Source organism: Nipponia nippon, unplaced genomic scaffold, assembly GCF_047370975.1.
Source record: "Nipponia nippon isolate SJK-2023a ecotype South Korea unplaced genomic scaffold, ASM4737097v1 scaffold_28, whole genome shotgun sequence".
Lineage (NCBI taxonomy): Eukaryota > Metazoa > Chordata > Aves > Pelecaniformes > Threskiornithidae > Nipponia > Nipponia nippon.
In genome coordinates, this window is record NW_028262345.1 from 1,089,223 (window position 1) to 1,116,069 (window position 26,847).

A 26,847-nucleotide genomic window follows, 5' to 3' on the forward strand; every position below is an offset into this window, starting at 1 on the left:
GGGGTTGTAGAAGAGATCCATTAAGGTGCAACCACAAGCCATTTCCCCAGGAAAACAGGACACAAACAGCTGTCCCAGCAGATAAGCACCTGCAGAGCTTCATCCCATAGACAGTCCATTGGCATAAGGGTAAAATGTGGTGGGGGAACACAGTACCTACAGTTTGGATCAGCCCTATTTCACACAAGGAACGAGCTCTGGATTTGTTTGGGACTTCTAAAAATCCCACCAGTTCTCTGATCCCGTCTCCCACCCATTTCTCCATTTTGCTTGGTTTCTCGCTGTCATCAGCCTCTTGTAAAGGGTCCCCGCTGCTTCTCCGTATAGTGGAGATGGCTTGTAAATAGAAGTCCTGGAGCTGTCTCCAAAAGGAGCAGGTCCCCAAAGCTGCAAGAGCAGTCATCCAGCAGAAGTTAGCAGGCCAGACAGGCACAATCTGTCAGACAGGTGTAGTTTGCAAGTGGTACTGAAAGGTTTTGCCTGTATGTCCAGATTTTTCTAGCTGAAACCGCCATGAAACAAGGCCATACTACCTGAAGAGAATCACCAAAAGAGGCGGCAGATGTGGAGAAGGGCAGCCCGGCAGGAGGACACGATCTCTGTGTCTGCCACGGCCGCTCACTGGGAAGCCATGTCTTACCTTTGGGGATTCCCAGCCGCTGCTGCTCTTTTGCGAAGCCGCTGAAGGTGGCTTTCAATGCCTGAGACATCATTTCTTTGCTGCTGGGAGTTAATAAAGGCACATCCGCACATTCCATATCTGAAAGGAGGAGAGAAAAATGGCCATGAGGACATGGGACTGGGAAAGATGACAGGAGTCATGCTGACCACTGAATTGTCAGAAAAACAGAGAAATCTTTTTTTTCTTCTGAAATTTTCACACCCAGAGCCTCTAGCCCTACACCTAAACCCTGCAAGTCCATGCGCAGGCTTCTTAAATACAAGAAAAAGAATCTTAAATACTTAATACTGAATACTTAAAGGGCATAAACAAGCCACGTCTGGTAAGCCAGGTTACATGGTGCACATGGTCTCCCTACAAGCCAACCATGAATGAGCTACTGGAAATTTGACAGTGATATCAAAGACCTTTTCAGCCATCAGCCTGCTGGGCTTCATCACCCCACGTGGTGTCTGGAGCCTGGGAGATAGCTGAGCAGCTCCAGACACCAATGAAGGTAAAAAAATGTTCGTCCCACACCAGGGCGAACAAGAAAGCAGGGAGAAAAGCGTCTCTGAATTACCGCTCCACCTCTGGGCATCCCGGTTGAAAGAAAAGCAAGGGTAAAAAAACATTTTTAAACAATCATGGGCAATCCTGGAAAAAGTAAGTTGACGAAGAACCAGCAGAAAACCCATTCGAGGAGGGAGGGAAAACAAAGAGCTGGAAAATCCCACGTTAGCACAGAGTTACATCATGCGCAGCCCGTAGCACGGAGCGACGCGATTCGGGGTGAGTCACTGAACAATGCTCAGCCGCCCCCATGGGAGAGCGCGGGGCCAAGCCAAGAGCCGGGCCTTGGAGTAAGTCCTGATGAGAAGCAAAGCTCTTTTTTTTTTTTTCTTTTTCTAATTTATTTGGAAGGGCGCGGATATTGGTAGCCGAAGAGTTTCATAAACAAAAGCAACCGTTTGAAAAAAACAAAACCTCCTTGATCTGAATAAAGGTTTGGCTCTTTTTCATATAATTTAAGCATTCCTGAAAAACGTCTTTCACAGAGAAGGAAAGCCTCATGCAACCACCGTCTCAAACGACTGAACTTTATCGGTCTCATGTGTAAATCTTCCACCTGAGGCCGGTTTAGCACTGTAGCCTACTGGAAATTTTTCAATGAAAACTGTTCTCAGTGGAAAAATGACAACGCGCGCAAGCTCCTTTGGTGTTTTCGTGAATGTCTGGGTGTAGACATCAAAAGTCAAGGAATTCTCTGTTTTGTGGAAATCCCATCCACCTCGGCTTAGCATCCCTCTAAGTTAATTTAAGGTCTGATTTAATAAGCCACGACACCTGCAAAACGCTGGCGAGTGCTTGTTTCAAGCAGCGTTGAGTGCATCCCTAACGCAACGGTGAGTCAGGGCTGGAGACAGCGCTGCAGCTACTGAGCACAGGCAGCCCGGTGCAACAACGCTGCTTTCCAGTCTGACCCAGTCTGGGGCTCCTGTTCCACTCAGGTCCTCCACAGCCAAACTCACAGGCATCATTTAAAGTCCAAACAACGCAATGTTGGGGTTTTTTTGCAAGTGGGAATCTGGGGGTTGGGCAATAAGCTCTCGTGGTGCAGCTCTGCAGCACAGGGTGAGGTTGACCACGCTGCAAAGCATCCCCAAATCACCAGCTGGACGCACCACACGCAACTCCACCGCCAAACCAAACAGAACCACTTTTCTGTCTCCGTCTTTGCACCTTTGGCCTATCGTCCCCAAGTAAAAGACATGCAAAATCACCCCCTCTATTTGCAGCTCCCTCTAACGTTAGTCACCAAAGCACTCATGTAATGATTTGCACGACTCTCTGCTCAGGTAGGACTAGTAAAACCCCCGACACCGAGCCTCTCGGGGCCCGATTCCTCCCCCTAACCCCACCACATAAATCAAGGATTCCCTGCCACAGCAGAAGCATCAGGACCTTCGAAAGCAAATAATACATTCAAAGGCTATTTGGCAAATTACACTTCATTATTTACTGGATTTGGCTGGAGAGGGCACGGAAAAATGAGCAGCCACCCTCGCTATCTCTGTTCTCCATCTGCTGCTTTGAGATAACACTGGGAGAAAGTGGTTCAGTGCCCCTTTCCCTTCATCCTCATGTTACATTTTAATGCTTTGCTTTCTGTGCTCTGTGGTTACAGGGACCACCCAGGAATCCACTCCCCTCCGCCGGCTGGTTAAACGGCAGTTCACTGCTCCCGGGTGCTATGGGAAGATGAGTCAGGCTTAGGCTAAAAAAACCATTTCTAACCCCAATTTTTACACTGAATCACTCGCAAAAACCTGTGCAGAGATGACCTCCTTAGGCAGGCCACGAAGAGCAGCAGGGCAAGGTGAGGTGCGTACAAAATTGTATTTTTATCTCTGCAATACGAGCGAGTACCTATCGCCGATCCCCCTCGTTTCTCCCGCCGGATTCGTGGAGTTGGGTTTGCACATACCCAGCGAATCAATTTTTCAGTAGCGGGGGATAAGGTTTTGGTTTAGTAAGGTGAATGCTGAGCTCTGCACAAACAACATGTCAAAACAGGGAAGACTTAAAAGTGATTCCCAGGGAGAGGTCATCGGAGAAGCAAACAGTCTATTTTCAAATTTTAAAAAAAAATGTAAAAGCAAAGCGCCAGAGGAGGGTTTCTATTTAAACACCAAAATAAACCAAAATGTGCATTTCAAGGCTTCTCCTTCATAATACGTTGTACTTGGCAGATTTAGGATTGAAACATCATCTACTTTTTTTCCTGTTAGACCGTAGCTACCAGTTAAAATTTCTTCAGAAGACAAAACAGCCAAAAAGCCCCAAGCCTGCTAACGCTTGCAGAAGCCTTATTTTAGTCAGCAGTGTCCCACATCTATAGAAAAGCTCACACGTGTAAAACTAAATGTGTTTGTAAAGCTCTGCATACGTGTTTGTGGACAAGTCTCAGCCGTGTGATCTGAAAGAGGCGGGGGGGGACCGGACAGTTTTTAATCTAAATTCTGCCTCTGCTGGTTTTGAGATACTGAATTTACCTAAAGAGCATTTTCTTTGTTAAACCCTGAGTGTCCAGGGAGCACGATGGGTTTTACCCGGCTCTCCCCGATGCAACTTTGCTGGGTGCAGGGGAGTTACTTCCCAGGGAGGAGAACCGAGCCCTGGAGATGTCCTCCAGCACCCACAAACAAGTCCTCTGCCTTCAGTTTGGGATGCTTAAAGGTCAGAGCCAAGCAGAATTGCAGTAACAAAAGCAACCCAGGCTTAGCTCCCCCGGTTTCAGCTTTCACTGCCATCTGAAACCTGTTTCCAAGATTTTAATCAAATCTTGCACAAATAAAATGTCTCCTTTTGTGTACCTCCTGCTGTCCACAAAGTACACACACGCATGCATGCGTGCACACACACAGGCTCTGAAGAAATGTACGGGCAGAAGCATTAGCCAGCACTAAACCCAGCTGTTACACCTAAGCTCAGTTGAGAAACTTCAGCGTTTTAATCCGAAAAGCAAGCGCAGCAGCAGGGGCCAGGCGACCACGGCGTTGCATCCCAGACTCGGTTTGCTGCATCGTTTTTATGACGCCCATTAAAGCCTCATCACACGGCTGCCACGTGCACTTTGCTGCCGAGATGCCATGTCCTCCTCTTGCTGCCGCTGCACTGACAGGGAACTGCATTTGATTTTCCTCCTGGGAGACCAGGCAGGGTGTTATGGTTTGATTTTTAAATACTAACAGGAGTTGCAGTCGCTCTGGAAAATTATGTCACCAGCATCTCTAGCATCTGTAGAGCAGAGATAAGTAATTTGCCTTGCACGGTGGGAAGGCAGAGAGGGACAGCTATTCATCTGGCTGCAGCTTTCCAAAGCAAGGAGGGATCTGGGGGCTCTGTTTGAGACCCCGGAGGCTTCTCAAAAACCAGACCTCTATTTTTCCTCCAGCTCCCTGACATCCCTGGGGACGGGACTTCAGAAAGACAAGAGGATAACGACAACCCTGACATTGCCAAGAGCCAGCGCTGCATCCCTATATAGGTTTTATGCTAAGGGGGATCTGCCCAAACCCCACCACCCCACTTGTGCTGGGAGTTGCACAGACGTGGAGCCTGGGAGAAAACCAGCCAGCAAACGGACAAAGAGGCCAAGATCGCCAAGTTCATCTCCCAGCCAAATTCCCACTCTGCTCTCACCAGGCTCCGCATGTATAAACTATTTCTACACATCTGATCTTTTTAAAGGACTACAATTTACAAACTTTAGGGATTTTGACCTTAAAATGCAAGCGACTCCGCTGCACGCCAAAGCATTAGCATCTGATTGCATAAGCAAAATAAATGGCAGTAAAGGAAAAAAAGATGCTCTGAGCAGGAGGATGGGAGCAGTCATTTTTCACCCGAGTTTCCACTCGGGGTCAATGCATCCTTAAAGCTCCTCTCGGCCACTCACTTTTTTTCCCATCAAAAGCCCCAGTGTGTCCTTGTCTGGTCCCCACCATTCTACCCAGTAGCCTGTGTGTAAATGGATGTATGGTGGGGCAGAGCGGAGCCAGCTGACCTGGCGGCCTCCCCCTGCCCTTGCTCTGATGGATGGACGCCAAGGTCAGGAACCCAACGCGCTGTTGTCTCAGGTAAAAGCCTGCTCCCTGCCCAGCCTCCTCGTCCTCCCCTTCCCAGGCCTGAGACTAACCCTGCAGCATGCCAATATCATGAGGATTTCAGGCCTTTTGGTGGCTTGAAAGAGGCATGGGGACAAGTCTGGGAGAAGATGCGTGTTGGTTTCTAACCAGATCATTTGCAGAGAGTCAAGAAAAATCATCTCTCTGGAACCATGCATCCAAGGGCTGCATGAATTTGTGCCTGGCTCCTTCAAAAGACCTCAGTCCTTGAGCCCTGAGCTGGCTGGGATCCTCCTCTGAGCCCACGTGCATGACAGCCACCAGCGCTGCCCCACCACAAGGTGTCCACGGTCCAGGACATTCCCCCGCTGCTGGATGTCTGCGATGGAGCAGGAGTTTTTCAGAGGCTCTGCAAGGAGATAGATGGGTTTGCTCTCCTACCCTCTTCCCATGTGCCTACAGTGAGCCCGTGACCACCAAGCCCCCAGACTCCCCATCTCCAGCCCACACCAAGCCCGATGCTGCCTGAGCTCATCCCTCCGCCGTGCCGAGCCCCCTCTATCCCAGCCTTCACGAGGACCAAAACTAGAGCAGAGTTAGGGATGGGGGAAGCTGAAACACAGAATATTTCCCAATGTCCCCCAGCTGGCAGGGTTCAGCAGCCGAGAAACCTTTCTCAGGATAAGAGGAGGCTGGGGAGAAGGGGGCCGGGAGCTGAGACCCTTCCCACGCTCCCCAACAAAGCAGCCTGGGCACCGGGGAGGCACCATCTCCCCATCTCAGGTTTCCACCACCACCACCACCAGGCACCTCCACTCCCCCCTGGGGCAGCTTTGCCTTTCCCAGGTGCCCCCAGCTTAGGAGCAGGGACACCCGGGCAAATAACCCTGGCTGAGCCCCCTGTTATTTAGGCAGGATTAGGCAAAAATTTGTCTGCACTTTTGAACTGTTTTCACAAGCGTTGCCTCTCACTCCCACGCAGGAAGCAGGAGAGGAGCCGGCCTGTTCCAATTAGGGCTCTTCGGACCGAAAGGGCAGCGAAATTCAGGGGGGGAAAGGGAAAGTGGGACAGAAAGCTGGAAAAAAGAGAATAGAGGGAGAACTGGGAAGCAAGGACGGATGGGGAGAAGGGGTGAGCACTGGGAGAGGCGTTTGCTGGGGATGCGGGGACAGGACAGGGGGAGAGAGGCAGAGGACCAAGCAATACGGAGGGGAGATTTGATTCCCCTTCCTGCAGCAACTTGCCAGAGACCAGCCCTGCTTCCCTCTGCAAGGAATGGCACAAAAGGCACAGACATTTGCTATTTTAATTTAAAATAAATATATTTCTTTTTTAAAAAAAAGAAAAAGAAAAATAAGTCTTTTTTTTTTTTTGTCCTTCAAGCAGTGAAAAATAAATACTCTGAGATGAAAGCTGGGCTTCAAGAGAAAAACAAGAGAGGAAACCGAAAGCCCACACTGCTTAGCGCTGCAGAAAGCACAACAAAGCCGGCTTTCTTCCGGCATTCAGCAGCTTTCTTATGGAGATGTGGTGTGTCATGGGGGCAAGCTCTTCCCCTAAATAAAGGGCCTGAAAACTGTCTTCCCTAAATGCAGATAAAAGCATTTCTTCCAAGTTTGGACTCTTGGCACTTAGAGCATCACAGGGAGCGAGGAAGGGGAAAGGTTAAGGTGAGGGTGAGATGTCAGGATGCTCTGCTTGGCCTCTGGGGTAAATTGCTTCACCCCTCTGTAAAATGCAGACACCCTTGCATGGGTGCAAGCTTGCTAGAAGAGGGTGCTTGGGGGAGATGTGCCCATGGACACAGAGCAACCAAAAGGTGAGGGAGGGTTTGTTTTGGCTCTGGCTATCTTGCACCTTGCGAGGAACCAGGCAACAGCACCAGCAGGTGAAAGGATGCTTCACCCTCTATCCCGATGCTATCAAAGTTGCAGGCTTCGCCCTCCGAGCCTCCCTGCTGCCCTCGTTCAGGCTCCTTTCCGCTCCCTCTCTCTCTCTCTCCCAGCTTTATAATGTGGGTGTTGGACGGAGATCCTGGGAAAGCGGCATCCCCTGCAGTCCCAGGAGCTCGCAGAGGAACAGCAGCCTGGTGGTCAGCTCGCTCAGTGCTCCCTGGCTTTTGTGGGGGAGAGGAGGGAAAGAAGTGCTAGAGAAACCCCTGGACAAAAGCTAAGCAAAACCACAGCGCTTGAGTCAACGCTCGCTGCAATTACGGGAAAGTTTCCCCAGCCTCAGCAGGCAGGGACAGGACCTACGGTTCGTTTCCCCGCAGCAACTCGAAGCAGGGCATCCCTCGGTGGAGGGCTTTGCTCTGTCCTCCCCATCTCAGCTGCTGGAAGGAGCACAGATGGATAAAAGCAAGCACCGGGGAGATGCGGCCACCTCTGAGGTTGGGAAACGCGGCCATGGTTTAACAACGCTCATCAAAACTATGCAAAGCAGTCAGCAAAAAGATTTTTCCATCAAGACGAAGTAACAGCAGAGGTTAGGCTGTGCTACGAGGCTGGTGTGGTTTAGCTCCAGCATTGCCGTTAACTCGACACAAGCCCCCCCCCCGCCAAGGCAAACACCCTTGAATCAGCTTCGAAACAGCTTCTGTCGCTTTAGATTTAACAGCATAGCAATTAAAAACTTGTGCAAGCCTTTTCCAAACCCGCTGGCCTGACGGCAGAGTGCGGGGTTAATTAAACGCCTGCAAAACCCGTGCAGAGGCTGAGCTCACAGGTCAGCGCTCTGGAGATAGCCAGGCCAGGAGGCTGCAGCCCACGCAGAGGCAGCGACGAACAACCTCCACGTGCCCAAATCGCTCCTGCTCGGGAGGCGAAGCCTCTTCTTGCAGCAGTCAGGCCCTCATCACCCTTCACCCTCCTGCTTTCCCAATCGAACATCACATGAGCCGGGGTGTCCCCTCTGAAGATAGGATTAGCGTCTCACTTTCAGGCTTGCGTGCCTCCGATCCTTCCTTAGCAGGGCTGGGAGGACGCTCCCTGCCCGCGCAAACCTACGAGACATGCTTTTTCTGCGATAATTCGCTCTAATCCCCGCTAACTGCGCTGCTAAAGAGCTCTAATCCCCATGCACAGGCACACACGCACTAATGGGAGCACGGGGTGGGCTCAGCAAAGCCTGTAATGGACACCCAGCCCCGACTGAAAGGAGGTCAAGTGTAAATAGCAAGTCCAGGTCATTCCCGTGTCAGCTGCCCCGCATCAGCGCTCCAGCTCCAGGAGATGCTCCTCTGCAAACAAGCAGCTAAAACCCAGCTCCTCACACCCGGGGTCCCAGCAGCAAAGCTCAAATTGCTCAACAGCAATGAGAAAAAAAAAAAAAGAAAAAAAAAAACCTCCAAAAACCCAGCAATCCCCACCGAACAAACAACTAGATATTCATTTGCTTCTTGGAAGGGTGCCCGAGGTATTCAAATGGCTCGCTCCTGGGACCAGAAGCCTCTTGAAATTCCTCGCTCTCTTTGGGCTGGGCTGGGAGCCCTGCAAGGCCAGCCATGCCGGCTTCACCGCCCTGGAGGTTTCCGCAGCCGCAAGAGCACGGCCGGAGCACTCCCAAAGCAAACCCACAGCTGGGCTCCAGCACTCCACGGAGGAGACAGTGGCCCAGGTCATCCACACCCAGTGCTTCCCACCATCCACGAGAGCATACATTTCTTTCCAGCCAGGTTAAAACCATGACTTCTGCTGCCCTCACCTCGAATCTCTGGCTGACGATGCCATTTCTGGCATCTTCGATGAAGAAGTGATGCTACTGGAGGATTTGTCCCAGGAGAAGGATCCATCCCCCCTGACCCTGGGCTGCAAAAGCACACACGGGATGCTACCAAGGTACTGTTGTAATCACACCCGAGCAGTTCAGACTGAGCATTTCTCTACCCAAACAAGCCCTCACTCTCTCCTCCAGATATTAATCTCCCTCTCCTTCATCATCCAGGCATACAGACAGACACGCAGTGGGGATTCAGCTCCAACGCCTCCAGCTGCTTGCTCCGGGGAAGGATGGGGCTGCCAAACCACGCGTGATAGTCTCCCAGAAAAGGGAGAGCACAGATTTTGCAAGGCCGGGCTGAGGTTCATCGGCAGTACATTGTGCGAGGAAGATGCTGTCAGGATCGGAAGTGTGAAAAGGGAAGGCTGAGATCTTTTGGCAGGGCTGTCCCCTCGCAGTAGGGATAAGGGCCAAGGAACCTTCACTCATGTTGAGCTCTTTCATCACCCCACAAAGAGATCCCAACCCCTCTAAGTCAGCTCAAACACACCTGAAGAACGTGCTGTGCCACCACATTTTGTTAGCAGCTACACATGACCTCACAGCTCGGGATGGTTTCATCACATATCCACGGCCACGTGAAATGCCTCCGTGCCCAGAATGAAAAAACAATTATTTGTGCTGCCCTTCACCACATTTCTGATGTAGATGGACACCACAGATGTCCCTGCTGCTGGGAGCCCACTGGTCCTAAAAAGGAGCCTCAATTATCCTTGCCTCAGGAAGGGATTAGACATGCAGATGCTCAGCCAAACGCCTCCAATCTGTCTGTCCCAAGGAATTCCCCAACCTTCACTTGATTTTCAGTCCAAGTCCTGCATTAACTGATCTCTCTGTGTCCTCGCCTTAGCCCTTGCCCCCAGGCTGAGTCAATGCCACATCATGCCAGGCACGAGGGTACCACATGGCAGGACACAGTCTGAAGTGCCCTCAAGCTAGGATGATGTTCAACCTCCAAAATATCTCCCTCCACATCAAAGTCGCTCTCTTCCACTCACCAGCTCTCTCATTCATAAACCAAGAATGTTTGTTAAAGCTGGAAGGGCTGGACATGCTGTGGAGACACACTGGCGGTGTCCATGCAATAAAAGTGGCTATTGGTCACGAGTGGAAGGTGCCCACAGTTATTTCTACAGCATTCCTCAAGCCCAGGACATCTCCACATGATGCAGAGAGCACGAAGCCAGTGATGCAGAAGGGATCGAGCCGATGATAAGGAAGGGAGGCTCGGCAGCTCCGGGTCACCTCCTGAGCACGCACGCTGCCCCAGGGCGGCAGGGTACGGGGGCGAAGCTTGCCACATTGCTCTGCAGCTGCAGATTCCTGCCGCCCATCCCACCTCCACCTCCGCAGCCTTCCTGGCCAACCCTTCCCTTCAGGGCAACGCCAGCCAGACGTACAGCCAAGCCGGCAAAAAACGCAGCCGATTGCTCAATGGGAGGGTACAAGTTGCAGCGTATCACATCCCCCCTGGATTGCAGAGGGATCGCTGCTGCTGCCTTACTCAGAGAAAGCCCTTCTTCTAGTATTAGGCTTTTGATAGCATCTTTTTTTTTCCATACAGCAGGGAGTGTTTCGGCTCTGCCCAAGAAGCGCAGGCAGCACTTAATGAGCAAGGCAAGTACGTGCAGAGGAGGAGAAGAAGCCCAAGAGCTTTAGCCTGTCCTCACCTGGTGACCATCAGGTCCCCATCTCACCTCCTCGTCCCTTTCTGCCCAGCGACCTGCCACCACACACGAGGACTCCTGGTCTGTCCTCCCTTATCAGGCCGAGCTGTCCAGTTATCTTTGCAGTTACCAAAGGAGAAGAGGAGAGATGAGGGTATTTAGCTTTGAAATCAAACAAGCAATCACACAGGCTTTTTGCAAACAGACCAGGGTTGGGAGGTCAGAGCACGGCTGGTAAATCTCAGCACTGTTTGCTCTGACTAAATAATATTAGACCAAGGATAATCAATCATTTTAATCAACAAAATTATTTATAACTCTTTAGAGCAAACAGTCAACTCTGCTAGCAGCTGCCAAGAGATGGCAGGTAGTGTAACAATCCACATACCTCTAATTCCCCAGTGCTAGATATAGATTTACTTCTTTGCATCACTGGATTTACTGCCACTGAAGACTTGCACTTGCAAGTACCTTGATGCCTCCTCTCTGAAGGTATCCTTCCTCCCTCTCTGTGGCTCACAAATACACACAACGGCCCTCTGCAGCTGAAATCAAAACCAAAGTAGCTCACAATATTCACTGCACACTCCAAGCATCTTCCCTACGCTAGCTGCATCTCTCAGCACAGCATCATTTAACAGGAGGGGAGAAAGAACCAACCAAACCAAAGAGGCAAAAGACGCTCAAAGCAAAGGACCTGCTCTCTTTGCTTTGCTGCCTGAGCCAGCCCCATCTCCTTGGTTCCCCCGGCAGCCCTCAGGGTTGTGACTCCACTAATGCCACCAAATGACACCTCCATGAGCACCATCCATGTCCCAGCCCATGAACAAGAGCCGCACATGCTCTACACCCATTGCACACTGAACATTTCCACCCACCAGCCCCGAGCCAGCCGTGCTTTGCACAGCAGCAGATGACCTCAGCAGCCACAAACCAGGGAGGATTTTGCTGGCTGGGCTGAGAGCTTCACATCAGCCTTGGGGCCAGGGGGGGACAAGGGACAAGGCCATCCCTGGATGCTGCCTGCCAGCCCGACACTGTTGCACCTCCCTGTCCCCTGTTCCCAGAGAGTGAACCAAGCTGCTCAGCTCCTCCAGTGATGGAGGCCAGAAAGGGCCCTGGGAGAAACCTGGGAACCAAAACTTTCCAGCCCACGCCACAGAGAGTGCCTCAGAAACACCAGTGCCAAACCAATTTCATTTCACAACATCCCAAGAACGATTCTTGTGGTATTATTTTTAAGCAGACAAGGAAATGAAGGTGAAGAACAAGAGGATTTTCCCAAGCACAGCAGGGAGCTGAAGAGCCCCGAGATTAAGCCTCCTCCACCCCTAGGTGAGCACCAGAGCTCCTGGGCTTTGCCCCTTCCAGGCTACGCCATGCAGCCTCCAGGTTATCAAGCACACCCATGCAGGAGAGCAAGGGTTTTCCCAAATGACCCCCGGAAGGTCGTCTTTTCCAGCTCCGACTTCTAGGAAACTTCCCACCGGGGAAGGGACCAGCGCAGAGGTTGGGCCAAACAAAGCCCTGGGAAGATGAAGAAGGTGGGAGTGAGCTGGGGAAGGTGGCCAAAGATGAATTGGGCTGCCCCATCAGCTTCAGTCATCCCCATCCCAGAGCCAAGGGTTGTCCAGAACGGGGATTATGTCACCTATTGGCCTCAGCCCGGAGAGACGGGAGAGCGAAGGGATAAATCAGAGCGGCTGGAGATGCTCAGATTTGCCCAGAGGAAGCCCGAGCTTGGAAACCTCAGGGAAGGCTGGGGGGAGAGAGGCTGAGACACTCGCAGCCCTCGCATCCACCCCGCGCGCAGCATCCGGAAGCTATTAAGGAATTACAGCCTCTCTGGCCCCGAGCCTTCCCCGGCAGAAGTGCCTGGGAGCAGATGGTGAAAGGGCTGATTGAATTCGGCTGCTCAGGCCAAGAGGCTATTAGGAGGAGACGTAAATGGAGGAGGGGGTGGAGGGGGTGTCATTTGGCGACTCAGGAGCTGAGAGCCCTTGCCAGGAACTCTGGGAATCCTCCACCAACTGTAAGAAGCTTGGAGGAGCTTCAGCAGGGCCCTGGATGGGTGGCTCGGGGGTGCAAGCCTCCCCGCTGCCCTTGGCGTCTCGGCCCCAAGCTCCTGCTTAGGGGCTGGGGTGAATCCCTAAGTATATGGGAAGCAGGAGCCTCTTCCCAGAGACTGGTTCCTCTTTCCAGGCATCTTCATCTCAAAAGGCAGCACGGCCGCCACGGTGGATGGGCACCCTTCCAGGGAGCCAGGATGCCCGCAGACACCCGTGTCCCTGTGGTCACAGCCCCAGGAGCTGCGTGCTCCCGAGCCTTCAGAAGGAGGTATGAGAGCTGTCAGCTCAGCAGCCCTGCCCGCCCACGGGGCCAGCCTTCCTCCCAGAAAAATGCAGGTTTGCAAAGATACTCAATTCCTAACCTGGTCTAATCCCACCCCATCCCCAGCACTGGGCATGCGACCAGACCTCCCAAAGTGCCTTCAAAAGGGGATGGGACTCAAGTGACTCTGGATGGGGAGGAGGTGGGGAAAAAAGGCCAGGGTGAGAGAAACAAGTAGGATGAAAAAATGCCAACAGGCAAAAAAAGCATAAATACAATTTGTAAGTCATCCACGGTGCCAGCCCTGCTGAAGGTAATGCTGGTGTCTGAGCAAAAACACTGATGGAAGAACTGAAATTGCCTGGGGGCAAAGGAAGGGTTTAAACCCCTCCCTGGGAAGTGGGGGAAGAAAAAGGAAGAATGACCCAAAAATCAACACAACCCCAAGCTCTGGGCTCCCTGCCCTGGCAAGGCAGCGCCAGCTCCCCACAACCCTGTGCCCCGGCAGGGGACAGGCACCGGCTCCGGGGCCCCCACGCCACCCCCATCTCCGAAACCATCCCTTTTTTTCCAAGGAGAAAGGTCCAGCGAGTCCCCCCGGGCTGCCTTGGCTGACTGCCCCAGCTCCCCGAGGTTGGGAAATTGGGAGCCTCGTCAGGGCTCTGCCGGAGGGGCGGGCATGGAGCGCTCCGTGACCGTAAGGGGATCTTTTCAGAGCAATCTTTTCCGAGACAAGTCATGAGATTATTTCTTCCCTGGAATTTGCTCCCGCGGCTCCCATCGGCCCTGGACTGCTGAGTCAAGAGACCGCCGGGGCTGTGCCCTCCAGATGAGTAAATAAATTGCCATGGGGAGTGGTGGGGTGGCTGGGGGGGGAACGGCACCCCGGCGGGGTGCGGGATGAAAGGAGGGAGGGGACCCGATGACTCCTCCAGCCTTCGGCCGGGACGCAGCCCAGCTTGGCAGCCGGCTTCGCTGCTGCTTTGCAACGCACCGAATTAGTCACCAGATTAGCGAGCGCAGTTACACACGTTGGCGCACAGCTGTTTAAAGGCACAATATCCCTCCCCTTTGCTTTTCTTCTTTTTCTCTGGGTTTTTCCCCCCCGCCTTCTTCCTTCTTTTTAATTTTAAATTTTTTTTAGGCCTAACTCTGGCTTTCAATGAGTGCTTAGGACCGGCAGCCAGCAAACTCCCGGGGAAGCTGAGGAAGAGGCAGCAGCCCTCGATCACAGCCTGAAGATGCCAAATGGCTTGGGCTAGCGGCAAGAGGGCTCGTCCAGCCTGGGACCAGCTGAGAGCAGGGTCAGCCTCCCGCTCCCTGCCAAGCCCCCTTCCCTCCTCACCCTGTGGACGTTACGCCGGTCCGATGGGCTGCCAGGTCACTCTATAGGATCCATATGGCCCCGGCTGCTCGGGGCTCAGCCATGTGAAAGCAGGAACGCACGAGAGTCATCCAGCTCGAAGGCAAAACAGGCGCATGGCCGGGGCCTTTCAAGTTGCAAGTTATAGAGCCAGCTTCAAATCTGGAGCCGCTTAAAGGGATGGAAACCAGCCTCAGTGACTAACCACCCCGACGGGCCACGGCTACTGTGACAGCTCCGAAACCCCAGTGCTGACGCTGGAAAGCGAAACTTTCCCAGCGCCGCAGTGGCACTGGCCTTCCCAGAATCGGGGACAGCCCTCTGACATCAAGCCCAAATTTCTTCGTATCCCTTCGAAAGGACGGGTCTGGGAAACACCAGAGGGTCGGGGCACGGGATGGGGAGCCACGATGCTGCGACCAACCTGCCGGACTCATCTGCCGCCTGCGGCTGATGCTGGGGATTGAGTAAACGAGTTTTTCCCCACCTCCGGCTGCAAACAAGGAGGAATTGTATTTACTGACCTCACAAAGCGGTCTGGAGAGATGGAGTGGTTGGGTAACATGCCTTGAGCATTTTAAAAGAGAAAGCACTTGGCATTGCATCCAAAAACCGCTTCTAACAATAATGTGTAAAAAAAGAAAAAGAAAAAAAAGAAGACCCAAATTTCACGTGTTCTACTACATCTTTTTTTAATTTTCCAGTGGAAAAAGCCAGGAGTACTCAACTTTTGCAAGCTGTTTCTTCTGATGGTTCATGTTTCGGTAAACAATTTCTCAAAACTAAAAGGTATAAAAAAACCCGCCTTGCTGCTTCCAGAACACTGACCAAAATTAAGTGGTTTTGCACAAACACATGCAGACACCTATGAAAAAAAAACTTTCATGTGGGTCAAAAAGCCACATTTTGATTATTGTGATAGATGGTGCTGACGGTGGGGGGAAAAAAAGCAACAGAAAACAAACCCCAAAGCGTTTCCCAGTGTCCGGCTCCAGTTTCTGGGGTCTACTGGCTGCAACATCAGCGGCAGCTTTCCCTTAGTCAGCATTTTCATCCAGAGACCTCCAAGCACATCGCAGGAGAGGCAGCATCCCAGTGGAAATCCCAGCCACCACGAGGACACGCAACCCTCATCCTGCTGTGCAAGACACTTGGTTCCTGGAGGGACGCATGGCTGAGCCATTCACCTCCACCCCAGTCTAGCTCCCAGACCAAATCAGAGTCAACCAGTACACCCAAACTGGAAATCCCAAGAGGCAGATGGGTCCTGGCCTGCCTGGTGCTGCGGAGGAGCCAGAGGGGTGCAGTACGGCTTAACACAGACCATAAGAAAACCTAAATACTGCAAGTAGAGGGAGACCTGGAGCACACGACTGGGGATGCTCCCAGATCCCTGCTGCAGCCTAATGGCGGCACCGTGCCTCGGTTTCCCCTAAAACCAGATCTCATCAAGCCTTTCTTCAACATCTTTTGGGGTCAGAGGCTCCAAAAGCATGCTGCATTTTGAAAAAAGCGAAGTCCCACTGGCTGACTTCTCCTGCGCTCCCCACCAGCCATCTGAAGAATGCCTTGGAATCACGTCAAATATTTGAAATGAGATGGGGGGAGAAGGGGCACGGGGAGGGGAGCGCGGGGGGAGCCGCTCTGCTTTTGACTCAGTGTCTGGCTTCTTTCATCAAACCCACATTCCTACTCATGCCATCACCCTCCGGGAAAGTGCGACAACGTACATAATCCATGTGGAGCCAATTTAAAATCCCCTCCGTGTAAGAAAATGCATTTCGTTCATTAACAAGCTCTGAACGCTTAGCTGGGGTTAGGAGCCAGCCTGCAGCTCCACAGCTACCCCAGCACCATGGTCTGCAGCAGGGAAGGTTTCCTACGCGCAGCCACATCCTACAGGAGAGCAATCCTCCCTGCAAAGCCACCCAGGGTGCTGGGGGATGCTGAGCCAGCACGGCTTAGCTCACCGGACACGCGTTGCAGTCCGAATAACGCTGGGTTTTCTGCACCAGCCACTCGAAATGGAGGTCTCTGCCTCTTCTGGCTTTATAGGAAAGGTTTAACAGGAGCAAAAAAGCTGGAAAGCAGGGAATTGCTGGAGCAGGGGATTACTGCTGTGTCCAGCACCAGCCATGAGACGATGGAGACAGGAATTACAGCCCCAGAGCCCCACCAGCTCAGACGCAGACAGAGCCCTGGGACTTTGCACATCCCAATCCACAACGGGAGCTGCCACCAGCACACGGCAAATAGCTGAGGGCGCATGATGACCTCTGATCTTCAGCTCTCATTCCCAAAGCAGAGGGAACCACAGAAACGAGGGGATTTTCCTCTCTGGGAAAGAAAGCTGCTATTTCTTCCTTGCATTTGTAATATTTTTCTGGAGGGTTATACTTATCCACAGGCAGCGTGGCTACAGGAACCAGAGGCACAACTGAACGACCGTGCTGCACCAACACAGCATCCTGGCTTTTTGCAAACAACAGGTCCACCTGTGCGGAGCACAGGCCAGGTCGCTGGACGGAGGGAGCCAGGCATCGACAGCAATTTGAGACATGCCAAAAAATCGCGCATGGTCAGCAAGACCACGAGGAAAAATGTATCGCCTGCCCAGTCCTGCATGTACAGATATTGCCCCAATGAGGTGCTGCTGTTCATGGGACGGAAGAGCAAACAAGGTCTCAGATTTTTGCCAGTTGAGTGGGGAAAAAAAAAAAAGACTCAATACAAAAATGTGCAGTTTCATCTTACAGTTCAGAAAGAGGCGAGCAAAGGTGGAGAGCTCTGGGTTTGCCCCCCATCTGGGGCTAAATAAGCTAAAAGTTACTCTGAGCCATCCACCACATTGGAGGAGGGAAGAGAACAACTGAGAGCACTTTTGAATGCAAGCACCAAGAGCTTTGCCTTCATCTAAACACACGCAGCCTTGCAGAAGCTCAGGCTTTGCATGCAAACATTTGCAGCCTGTTAATGTTACACGCTTTCAGATCCGGCGGGTGCCTACAATCTAGATACGAAGGCTCAGCCTTTTAACCAAATTACAAACTGAAACCACCCTGATTTTTTTTTTTTTTTCTTTTGCCACCTCTCTAGACCCGACATCGAAGTATGCCTGTCCCCCCCAGGATGCGAGTCCCTCGTGTTCAAGGAGATATTCAGGCAGGTAAAGCGACTTGCAGATTTGCACATTTTCACATAATTACCACCAAAGCCTGGAGCAGTCACAGGCACAATCCTCAAACCTGGAGAAGCTGGGATGGAGAGAAGAGAGATCTATAGGCTGGACGTGAGGGGCCGTGCAGCAGGATTGAACCCAGCTTTGCAAGGGTCACCTTCGCATCCGAGACCACTAGAGAGACGTTATCTCCGGAGCCATCTCACAATTTTACGATTGGCAGGAGTCAAGTGGCCCCCCCCCGCCTCAAATTCCACTGCACCTGGGAAAAATGTAGGAGCTTGTAGGAGAATCAATAAATATTTATTGTTTAACCAGCAGTATTTTGACTGGAGATGTAAGCATGGCCCAATGCCAGGGAAACCAGAGCCTTCTTGGCCAGCACTGCAAACAAATTTTTTTCTGTATCTAGTTGGAAGATTATAAACTATACAATGACGAAAAAAAAAAGAAACACAGGCAGCGAGCAGCTTAGTCACGGAAGAGGAACAAAAGAGTTGAGATGCATAACTATGTCGCGGGTTTAAAAAAAAAGGGGGACGCAGGCCCAATTTTTGGCTGCAAGACAGCTGTACAGTTTATATCAGCTACAGATCTGTCCCACTGGCTTCTGCAGTGATGAGGCTTTACGCTGGATCAGAGCATGTATCCCCGGCTTCAGTGGAGCTACGCTGATTTGGACAAGCTGCAAATCAGCCCGTGACCCGCAGCCGAGAAGCAAACCTGGGGAGTCAGGTCTCGACCTACGGAGGCACAATTCTGCACCCATAAGGAAGACCCCAGTCTCCATGGGGATCCCCAAACTCACAGTGCAATCAAGAGTCAGTCCCTGGCTCCCGGGGCATTTTAATGCTCAAGGAAGGCAGATCATCCCCTCCTTCTTCACTTCAATTAGTCCCCTGGCACCATCCTACCAAGCACAGGTCTTCCCCCGAGCAACATTTGTAAGCCTGGAAGATGCCAGCAGCTCCATCCTTTGGATCCATTCTAGGGACAGCAATGAAACTTGCTCTCCTAAGTCATGTAATTTGCTTGCCTTGTGCCCATGCAAGAAGCAGCTGACAATGCAAAAAGGAAAAGACCCTTTCTTCCCCAAAATCCCACCCGATATCGGTACCACGACTGAAAACAGCCACTCTGGTGACACATCTGCAAGTTTACATCCCTAAACCGTATTCAGACAAAAGTCTGGTCTTACTCACACCTACCTCTTCCCTGAGTGCCTGAGATGTATCTGCTCTCACCGAAACAGCAACTGGTGAAGAACACCAAGCCACCTTCCATTTTGCTTCCAGCAGCAAACTGTAATCCCAAGGTCTAACCACAGGACGACCTTCGCACCGCCGTTTCCCTCAACCTGGTTCCCACTGCTCCCCCAGCTCAGCCACACACCAGGGACCCATCCAGGAGGATGCAGTCACAGTTTTTTCCACTCAAAAGCTGGTTCTCCTGGTAAAACTCAGCATGCCACGGTCCCGCCGGAGAGCGCGCAGGCTCCCAGCTACTTGCTGCTTGCCTGCCAGCAATCTGCTATGGATTTGGGAGAGCGGGATGGCATACGACGTGCTCGTCAGTTCACTTTGGAGAGCTGGAGCACGGCATTCCAGCAGGAGATTGTGTTATCCCTTCATTTTGTAAGGTCTATCAAAGCATGGCACACCGTAATTACATGGCAAATCAGCGGCCTCTTCATGTAACTACGCTGTAATTACACAGTTGTTACATGCTTTAGGGAGTTTATGATGAAAAAGTGGAAGGAATGGGGCTTCATTCCTTTTTCCTGGAAATCTCACTCCCTGCACCCAGGTTAAAAATGCTGTAGTCAGGAATGCACTTTAGCTGGTGTATCCCTGAAGGAAAGGTCTATGGAGTTGCCCTCTTTCCACCTCTTTTTACAGCTTTGTCTCTTAAGTAGACAGAAGTTGACACTAAAAACGTTGGAGCTGGTGGCAGCCAGGTGCAGCCAGTCCCCTCCCTCCTGGGAAGCTATCATTCCCCCATCCTAGCTGGATACCACAGTGATGGGCATTTTGTAAGTGCATAGAAAGATAATTGCTCTTTTTCAGTTCAAATTCTCACCTCCTCCACAGGCAATCAGCATCGCAAATGCCAGAGGAGCCCACAGCCCTCAATTTATTAGAGTCTCGCCCTTGTTGGCTGATGATTCATGCCCACACAGCCAAAGCTGAGCTCTCACCTTTGCTGTTAATGCAGAAGCCACCGCATTCAGAAAGACGCTGGATGCAATTCTCTGCATCCTTGAAATCACTTCACCTTTCAGTGCTTGTTTCCTTTCCCCAGGCTTTGCTGGGCTCCCAGGCAAACACTCTGGCATTTTGTGTGCGTGCAGCCTGTCCCGCTGAGAACTGGTAAATGCTCTTCCAGTACAGCTGATGCAGAGGAAAGGACGGAGGACGTCTCAAAGCAGACAGGGAAATGCTGGTGTTCTGCTGCTGTGTTTCATCTCGTGTGCGAAAACGTGACCACGCAAGCCACCACCAAGACCGACCTCTTAACAGCAGCAGGGAAACTGAGTCACCAGCAGCTGACACAGCTGTAGGAACCAGCCTGGAGTCTGAGTGCTGTGCAAGGATAACGCAGGATCAACCCTTCTTTTTTGGAAGAGGTGATGTTCCAAGTCCCTGTGCACTCGGTTATCCCCAACCAGCTCAGCAAATTGTCTCCCTCGAACGGCCTGATCCAGCTGTGACCCTATGCTGTGCACATATATAAAGACCTGAGAGCGAAGGTGTGGTTGGAAACTTGCACTCCCTAGACAAGATAGAGGGAAGGATGAAGGATCCCATCCTAAGGCCGTAATAAAGACGCATTCAGACTCGTAAAGCACTTTTTGCCATTTCCCTGCAGCAAGGCACTGCTGAGGAGGGCATGCATTTGCCAAAAGATTCGCTTTAAATGCAAACCTCCCTTATTTGCCTGCGTTGAAAGTGAAAGCAAAGGACAAAACGAAAAGATTGACCTGGCTATGGGAAGGGGAAGCAGCGTCATTCAGGCAGGTTCTGCATCCAAATATACACTGTATAGAAGCTGTCCACTTCCCTGTAGCCTGCAGCAACCACAGCAAGAGAAATCTTGCTTCAGCCCCGACCCGGTGGTGTCGCAAACCCTGAGGAGAGGGAAAGGCTCTTGCTAGATAAAAATACACCCCTGGGATGCCACCCACGCACAGGCCAGTGGAAACACCGCGTCTGTCTCCCAGCTGTCCTCAGGGTACGCATGGGAAGCGCTGAAACGCGCGGGGTCCTTCCGTCCCCCGGCAGTCAGTCAGGATTTCTACACTGCGTGTGCACAGACCAATTCCTCTTTTCAGGCCAGGCGGGAACAAATCCACCAGCGTGCCCGCGACCCACCTCCAGAGAAAGGAAGCAAGAGGGGGAATGAATGCAGGAGGACGGGCAGCCCAGCATCTCTGCCTCACCTGTGGTGCCCAGCCATCACCACCTGCCATTACAGCCCTTCTACGGTACCTTGTGGGACACCTCGGGGGCAGCAAGTCAGCAGCCTAATTAGCAAGAAATGTCGTTATCTCAGTACTTGGGAGTCCCAAGAACACACTGCCAGCTTCCAGCAAGGGTTGTGGAGCTGCTTTTAACTCTGACCACAGAGAGCACACAGAGCTCTGCAGAACTGGAGGAAATAAATTCATTTGCGGAGGGCAGCATTTACCAGTCGCAAGGTTAAGTTCCTGTTAGAGTTGATTTTCGCATGGTTTGGCTTTTTACTGTCTGAAAAAAAGCCAGTAAACTAAGTCCCAGCAACCCACTGGTGGATCAGTCATATATCTGCAATCAAAAGTGATGTTACCATCTACTCTATCAGATCCTTATAATGAAAACCCACGCACGTACAACTTGTATATTAAAGGAGAAACCCACCACAGCGGTTTTTTGGCTCCTGAGCCACTCATCTCACTCACACGTTCTTGCTGGCAACAGCGGGGGGGAATTTGGCTTTGGAAACTTTGGACAACTTCACATCCCTTTCAGGTTATTTTTAAACCCTTTGGACACACTACAAATCCCATCGAACTTTTACACGCAGAGGCTGCCTGCACGTGTGGGTTGGAGCAGGGTTTATTTCAGGGGGGTGAGAGGGGGACGGTGCTGTGCGGCCAACGCATCTCTGCAGTTTTACGGGGGCATCAAGCACCTGGCACATTAAACATCTTGCACAATTGAAAACCTATGCCTGTAACGACTCTCCCTGCGTAAGGTTAACCCTATGGATACCATGAAGCAAATCTGCTTTGCTGCTTGTAGGCATGTAAAGGAACAAGGGGCTGGACTCCTTCCCAGCCAAGCTGATAGCCATTTTGAAAAGAAGGGCAATGGGCACATGCGGTGGCAGGTTCAGCACCGAGACCAAGGGCTGAAGGAGCCATCAGGGAGCATTCAAGTCCTCAGAGGCAGCCCAAAATAGGCAGGAGCAGAGAAAAGTTATGTCCCCTACGCATGGCATTGCTGGATCCCAGAAACATAAGCCAGCAGCATCCATACTCCTTCTCTCAACATCAATCCGACTAAGCAAGAAAGCTTCAGCATTCTCTAAAAAAGTTAGAGGGGAAATGAGGTTAAGCCAGCTAATTGACAACATTGACCTTTTTGGCTCACAGTGTTACTGCAGCCACCAAAACAGAAGCGACTGCAGCTGAAGCTGATAGGGAGTCAGCTCTTTTTTACCTTTTTGGTTTTTGCTTTTCAGTGCTCTTCCTGCCAAAGTTTAAACTTTGGGTCAACTCTAAAAATTGCTTGCTGACATAAGCTGCAAAAGAGCTTTCATGGAGAGAAGAAAATGAACTTAAGGCAGCACGAAACACCGAGTCCTCACTTTAGGCACAAGGCAATTACATTCATCCAATGCTCGAACACCGAAACAACACAGATGCCTCTGTAACATGCTCTCACCCATGCCAGGAGATGTGTAAATTTAAACAGATACTTTGGTCTGAACTGAAAAATAAACCCCACGTCCTCCCAGACCTGCCCCAATGGCCCAGGTGTTTCTTCCTATCCCATTTTCTGCCCCTGCAAGCAAACAGACTGCTGTCACCACCTGAAGCACAGGAATGAGTCTCCGGTAAATGTTCTTTTAACCAAAGCTTTAGGAAATAGGCACGAACAGGTCCTCAGCTCCACCAGAGCCTCTCATTTAACCTGCATAGGTCCTTTGGAAAATCATCCTCAGCCTCCCCATTGCATTTTGAAGCCTGGCTCTTCAGAGCCCACACCTGAAAGCCAGGCTCAGCCTTACTGTCAGAGGCACAGAGCACCGAAATAGCTATAACCAGAGACCGGGTCCTCTCTACGTGCAGGCAGAGCGGGAAGATGGATCACACATAAGACACTCTCCCTGCATCAGACGAGCCCATGGGTGGCAGATCCCCCAGGCTTGTGCTGACTTACTGGAGCTCTCTGCAGACAAGGTGATCCTACACGAGCATCTATTTTAACTCTGAGCAGCAACCCCTGCGCCGCTCCGGCCCGCCTGGCGCTCCAGCAGTCAGCTGTCATTTTATTTCCCACATGCAGCCTGAAATCAGATTGCCTGGCAGGAGCTGAGCCCCCTTTCTGGGTTTCCTAGAAACTTGCTAAGTGGCAAAGAAACGCGCAACTCTAATTTGATTTTTTTCAGCGCACCAGCGTTGCACAAAATCCAGCAAACCTCCACTTTAGCGCAGTGGGAATTACAGCACGGCGAGATGAAGCAACAGGGCTCATTTCACCCTCCCTTGTACCCAGAAAGAGAAGTTTTTTTTTTCCCCTGGAGGTCCTCCAAGCCCCATCCTCTACCTCGACTGAGCAAGGCAGAAATCAGTTGAGCATCTGGGGTCAGCAGGCAGTCAGACGACATCAGTACGTGAACAACAGCCCTTATTATGGTAAAGGCTCAACTATTAGCGTTAACCACAGCCAGCAGCAGCTAAACCTATCGCCAAAGCAAAAAAAAAAAACCAACACAACAAAAACCCACACGCCTCGATTCAGTAACATGGTGCTATCTTCCCTGAGAGCTCCTGCACCCTTCCTCCACCCATTTCTGCAGCTCCAGAGAGGGAGGGGAAAAAAAAAATCAAAGCAGCCGGCTTTCCTGGTTTAAACGTGGTAAATCTAGAGGAGGTACCGCTGGAGTTTTGCTTCCCAAAGACCAGGAGTGCTTGGACCACACAAGCCATTTCCAGCGAGGGATGGGGGGAACGTACATCCCAGATAAAGGGCTTGTGCAGGGCTGCCAGCCCCGGCGTGGCTCACCCACTCGGGAATGGGTAGGGGTGCCCTGGGGAGCACGTAAAAAAAAAAAAACAAACCCATCCGAGTGCATCTCTCCCGCCTCCCAGCCGGAGGTGCTTGCCTACATCCCCGCAAGGATGCCAGAAGCATGAGAAAAGGAGGCTGGAGGGTTGTTTTTTAAGAGAAAGAGGGGGGGGTGGAGGGGTGAAAAGTCTTAAAAGTGCTCGAAAAGCAAGTTCGCCTTCCCCCAGCGGTGCCGCGGGGCAGAGCCGGGGGAGCGCCGGGCCGGGCGGCAGAGCCCGGGCGGCTCCGCTCCGCTGCCACTCGGGGGGTGCGTTTCATTTTCCCCTCCCAAAGACCCCCCCCCCCCAAAAAAAAAAAAACCCAACCAAACACCCCTCACCGGGCAGATATTTCCCCACCACCGCCCTCGCCGCAAAAAAGGGGGAGAAGGGATCCAGAGGGCGAGTTGGGGGGGCCGGGGAAGGGAGGGCAAGGCGCTCACCGGGGGACGGGAAGAGCTCGATGTCCACCTTCTCCGTCTTGATGATGGTCAGGTCCACCGCCGCCTTCATGGCTGGGGCAGCGCCGCGGGGGCGTCGCGCCGGGACCGGGGGGCGGCGGCGGCGGCTGCTGAGCCCCGCCGTGCGCGGAGCGGGGCGCCCGGGGCAGCGGCGGCCGGGCGCCTGCCTCCCTCCCTCCTTCTCCTCTTCCTCTCTCCTCTTCCTCCTCCTCTCTCCTTCCTTCCTCGCTCCTCTCTCCTGCTCCGCTCCTCCGCCGCCCCTTCCGCGCTCCCTCGCTGCCGCTCCGCCTCGCCCGTCCCCCGCTGCCGCCGCCGCCGCCCCGGCCCGGGCTGAGCCGCCGAGGGGAGGGCGCTGGGCCGGCCCCGAGCGGTGACAGCGGCGGGGAGGGACCCGCCTGCCCCCGCCCCGGAGGCGGCCCCGGCACCCGGCGCCGCGGGGAGCGGAGCCGGCGCTGGCCCCGGGGTCCGGGGGAGCAGCGGGGCCCGGGGAGGCGAGAAGTCCGGGGGGATGGAGGATGCGGGGTGATGGTGGGGGGTCCGGGGTGGTGGAGGGGGGTCTCAGGGAATGCAGCACAAAGTTGGGTGCTGCTGCGCCTCCGCCACGACCTCCGCTTGCATCCCAACCCCAAAACACGAAGGGGGAAAAGGGAGTTGCGGTTTTAGCCCCCCTGAGCTGGGACCGTGGCGGCCTGTCGAAAACCGGTGTTTCTTGAAACCGGGCCAGTTGCCTTCACCCTGCCTGTCTCGACACGAACCGCCGCCTTTCACGCTCGCATCACCCCTTCCTTCACGCTCACATCACCCCTTGACGCTCGCATCATCACCCCTTCGCCCTCGCATCATCGCCGGCGCTGCTGCCCGCTGGGAGCGGCCCGATCCTCTCCCACCCGCAAGCGCATCCGAATGTGTGGGTCCGGTCAGGGCAGAGCGCGTGTGCACGGGCACGCTCGGTCGCGTGGGGACGGGTGACGGCCAGGGGTGGGTGTTCACGGGCGTGCTTCGTACAGGTGGGAGGCCAAAAAGGTTTGGGAACTGACGGGATGAAAAGCGTCTTAAAGATGCAAGACGAGCATCGTGCCAGCATGGCATGGAGTTAACAGAAGAATATCGGTTTTCACATGAAATATGTTTTATTATATTTAGGTAGCACAAACTTCAGACCACAAACGGCAGAGCAGGAGGGAGATTATGACTCACAGATGTCAATTTACCGGTACAAGTGTTAAAAAAAAAAAAAAAAAAAAAAAAAAAAGTCATTAGCAACCAGCTCTTGTGGTTCTCACTCCAAAAGTCTTAACAGTCTCCGACAAGCTGGCAGAGACCGGGCTGCTCGGATCAAAGGTGGGCTCAAATGAACATCCCAGCTGCCACGGGGGGAAGAGGGCAGCCACGTGAGTCAGCCGCCGGGGTTCAAGGCTGCCTGCTAACCCATAGGATGAACCAGGGTCCTGCTTGCAAACACCGTAGAAACCTTCAAATGCACCGAAAGATGAGCTGCAGATGCAAACGTTACAGCTCGGGAGTATTTCTAGCTTCTTCAGCCGTGCCTTTCTCAGTCGCCTAAGGCGTATTTATAGAAGAAAAGTTCATGTAACTAAAAGAAGCTGCGAGGTGCCGGGGCCAGAAATCCGAGAGCCTGATTCTGGTTTTACCCAGGCGGATAGCTCAAGAGGCAGCCAGCAGCAAGTCTGAGAGCTAGCAAAGCCCGGCAGGCAGTTAGCACCAGCCGAAAGTTCATCTTTCAGGCACCTCACCCATCGACAAGCACTCGCATTTCCAATTTTACAGGCAATCGTCTTTCCAATTTACTTGCAAGCTCAGTTATGGGCAACCTATTCCTGCAGCAGTGGAGTCGGAGCAGCGATTTGCTGTGTGACCAATACATAACCTCCCGCCGCTGATTCCCGTGTGCTTTGGATTCCCATGGTGGGTCCTTGGTTAGAAACCTACCACAGGAATGAACCTGGAAATCCGAAAGTGAAAAGAGGATGCCTGTAAGGATAAAACTTGGTCGCCATTGCCTCTCCCCATACAGGATAATGTGCTTGCACCTGCCCTTCATTTTGCGTTTCTTTCCCCTCTTCCCCATACGGGATGGACAGCAATGATTGAAGGAAGAAACGATAGAGAGGAAATTTAGCAGAACGTTTCCAGTTGAAAATCAAAAGGGGATTCAGGAGAAACAGCTGCCTTTCTATGTGATCCCTTCCAGAGCGGGCTTGGGAAGAGAAACCTGATGCAGTTATCGCAGCCTGACAATCTTTCCCTTCCTACACTTCGCTGGGCGCGCTGCAAACTCCCGGGCAAGCGTGCGCGCAGGCAGGCTGCGATTCTGCGGCGGGGCGAGCGTGGGAGAGTGCCTGCGTGTGTGCGTGCTGGCGCGGGGGGGACCGGTTTACGCAGCTGCCTGCGAGCTCTCGGCCGCGGCGATGAAGCCATCAGAAAGCACCTGCAGTCCCAACCGTAT

General features: G+C 52.6%; 1 protein-coding gene across 3 annotated transcripts in view; it reads right to left on the bottom strand.

The window, feature by feature from the left end:
* Positions 1–26,847, bottom strand: part of ETS1 (ETS proto-oncogene 1, transcription factor) — a 77,641-nt gene that overhangs the window by 23,726 nt on the left and 27,068 nt on the right. For 2 of the 3 annotated variants that reach the window (XM_087763451.1, XM_087763450.1), the window contains exon 4: positions 641–760. In XM_087763451.1, coding sequence (XP_087619577.1) covers positions 641–760 — 120 coding nt within the window. Of the gene's footprint in view, positions 1–640; positions 761–24,362; positions 24,684–26,847 lie in introns of those variants that run through there. The other variant, XM_087763452.1, reaches the window with a different exon arrangement.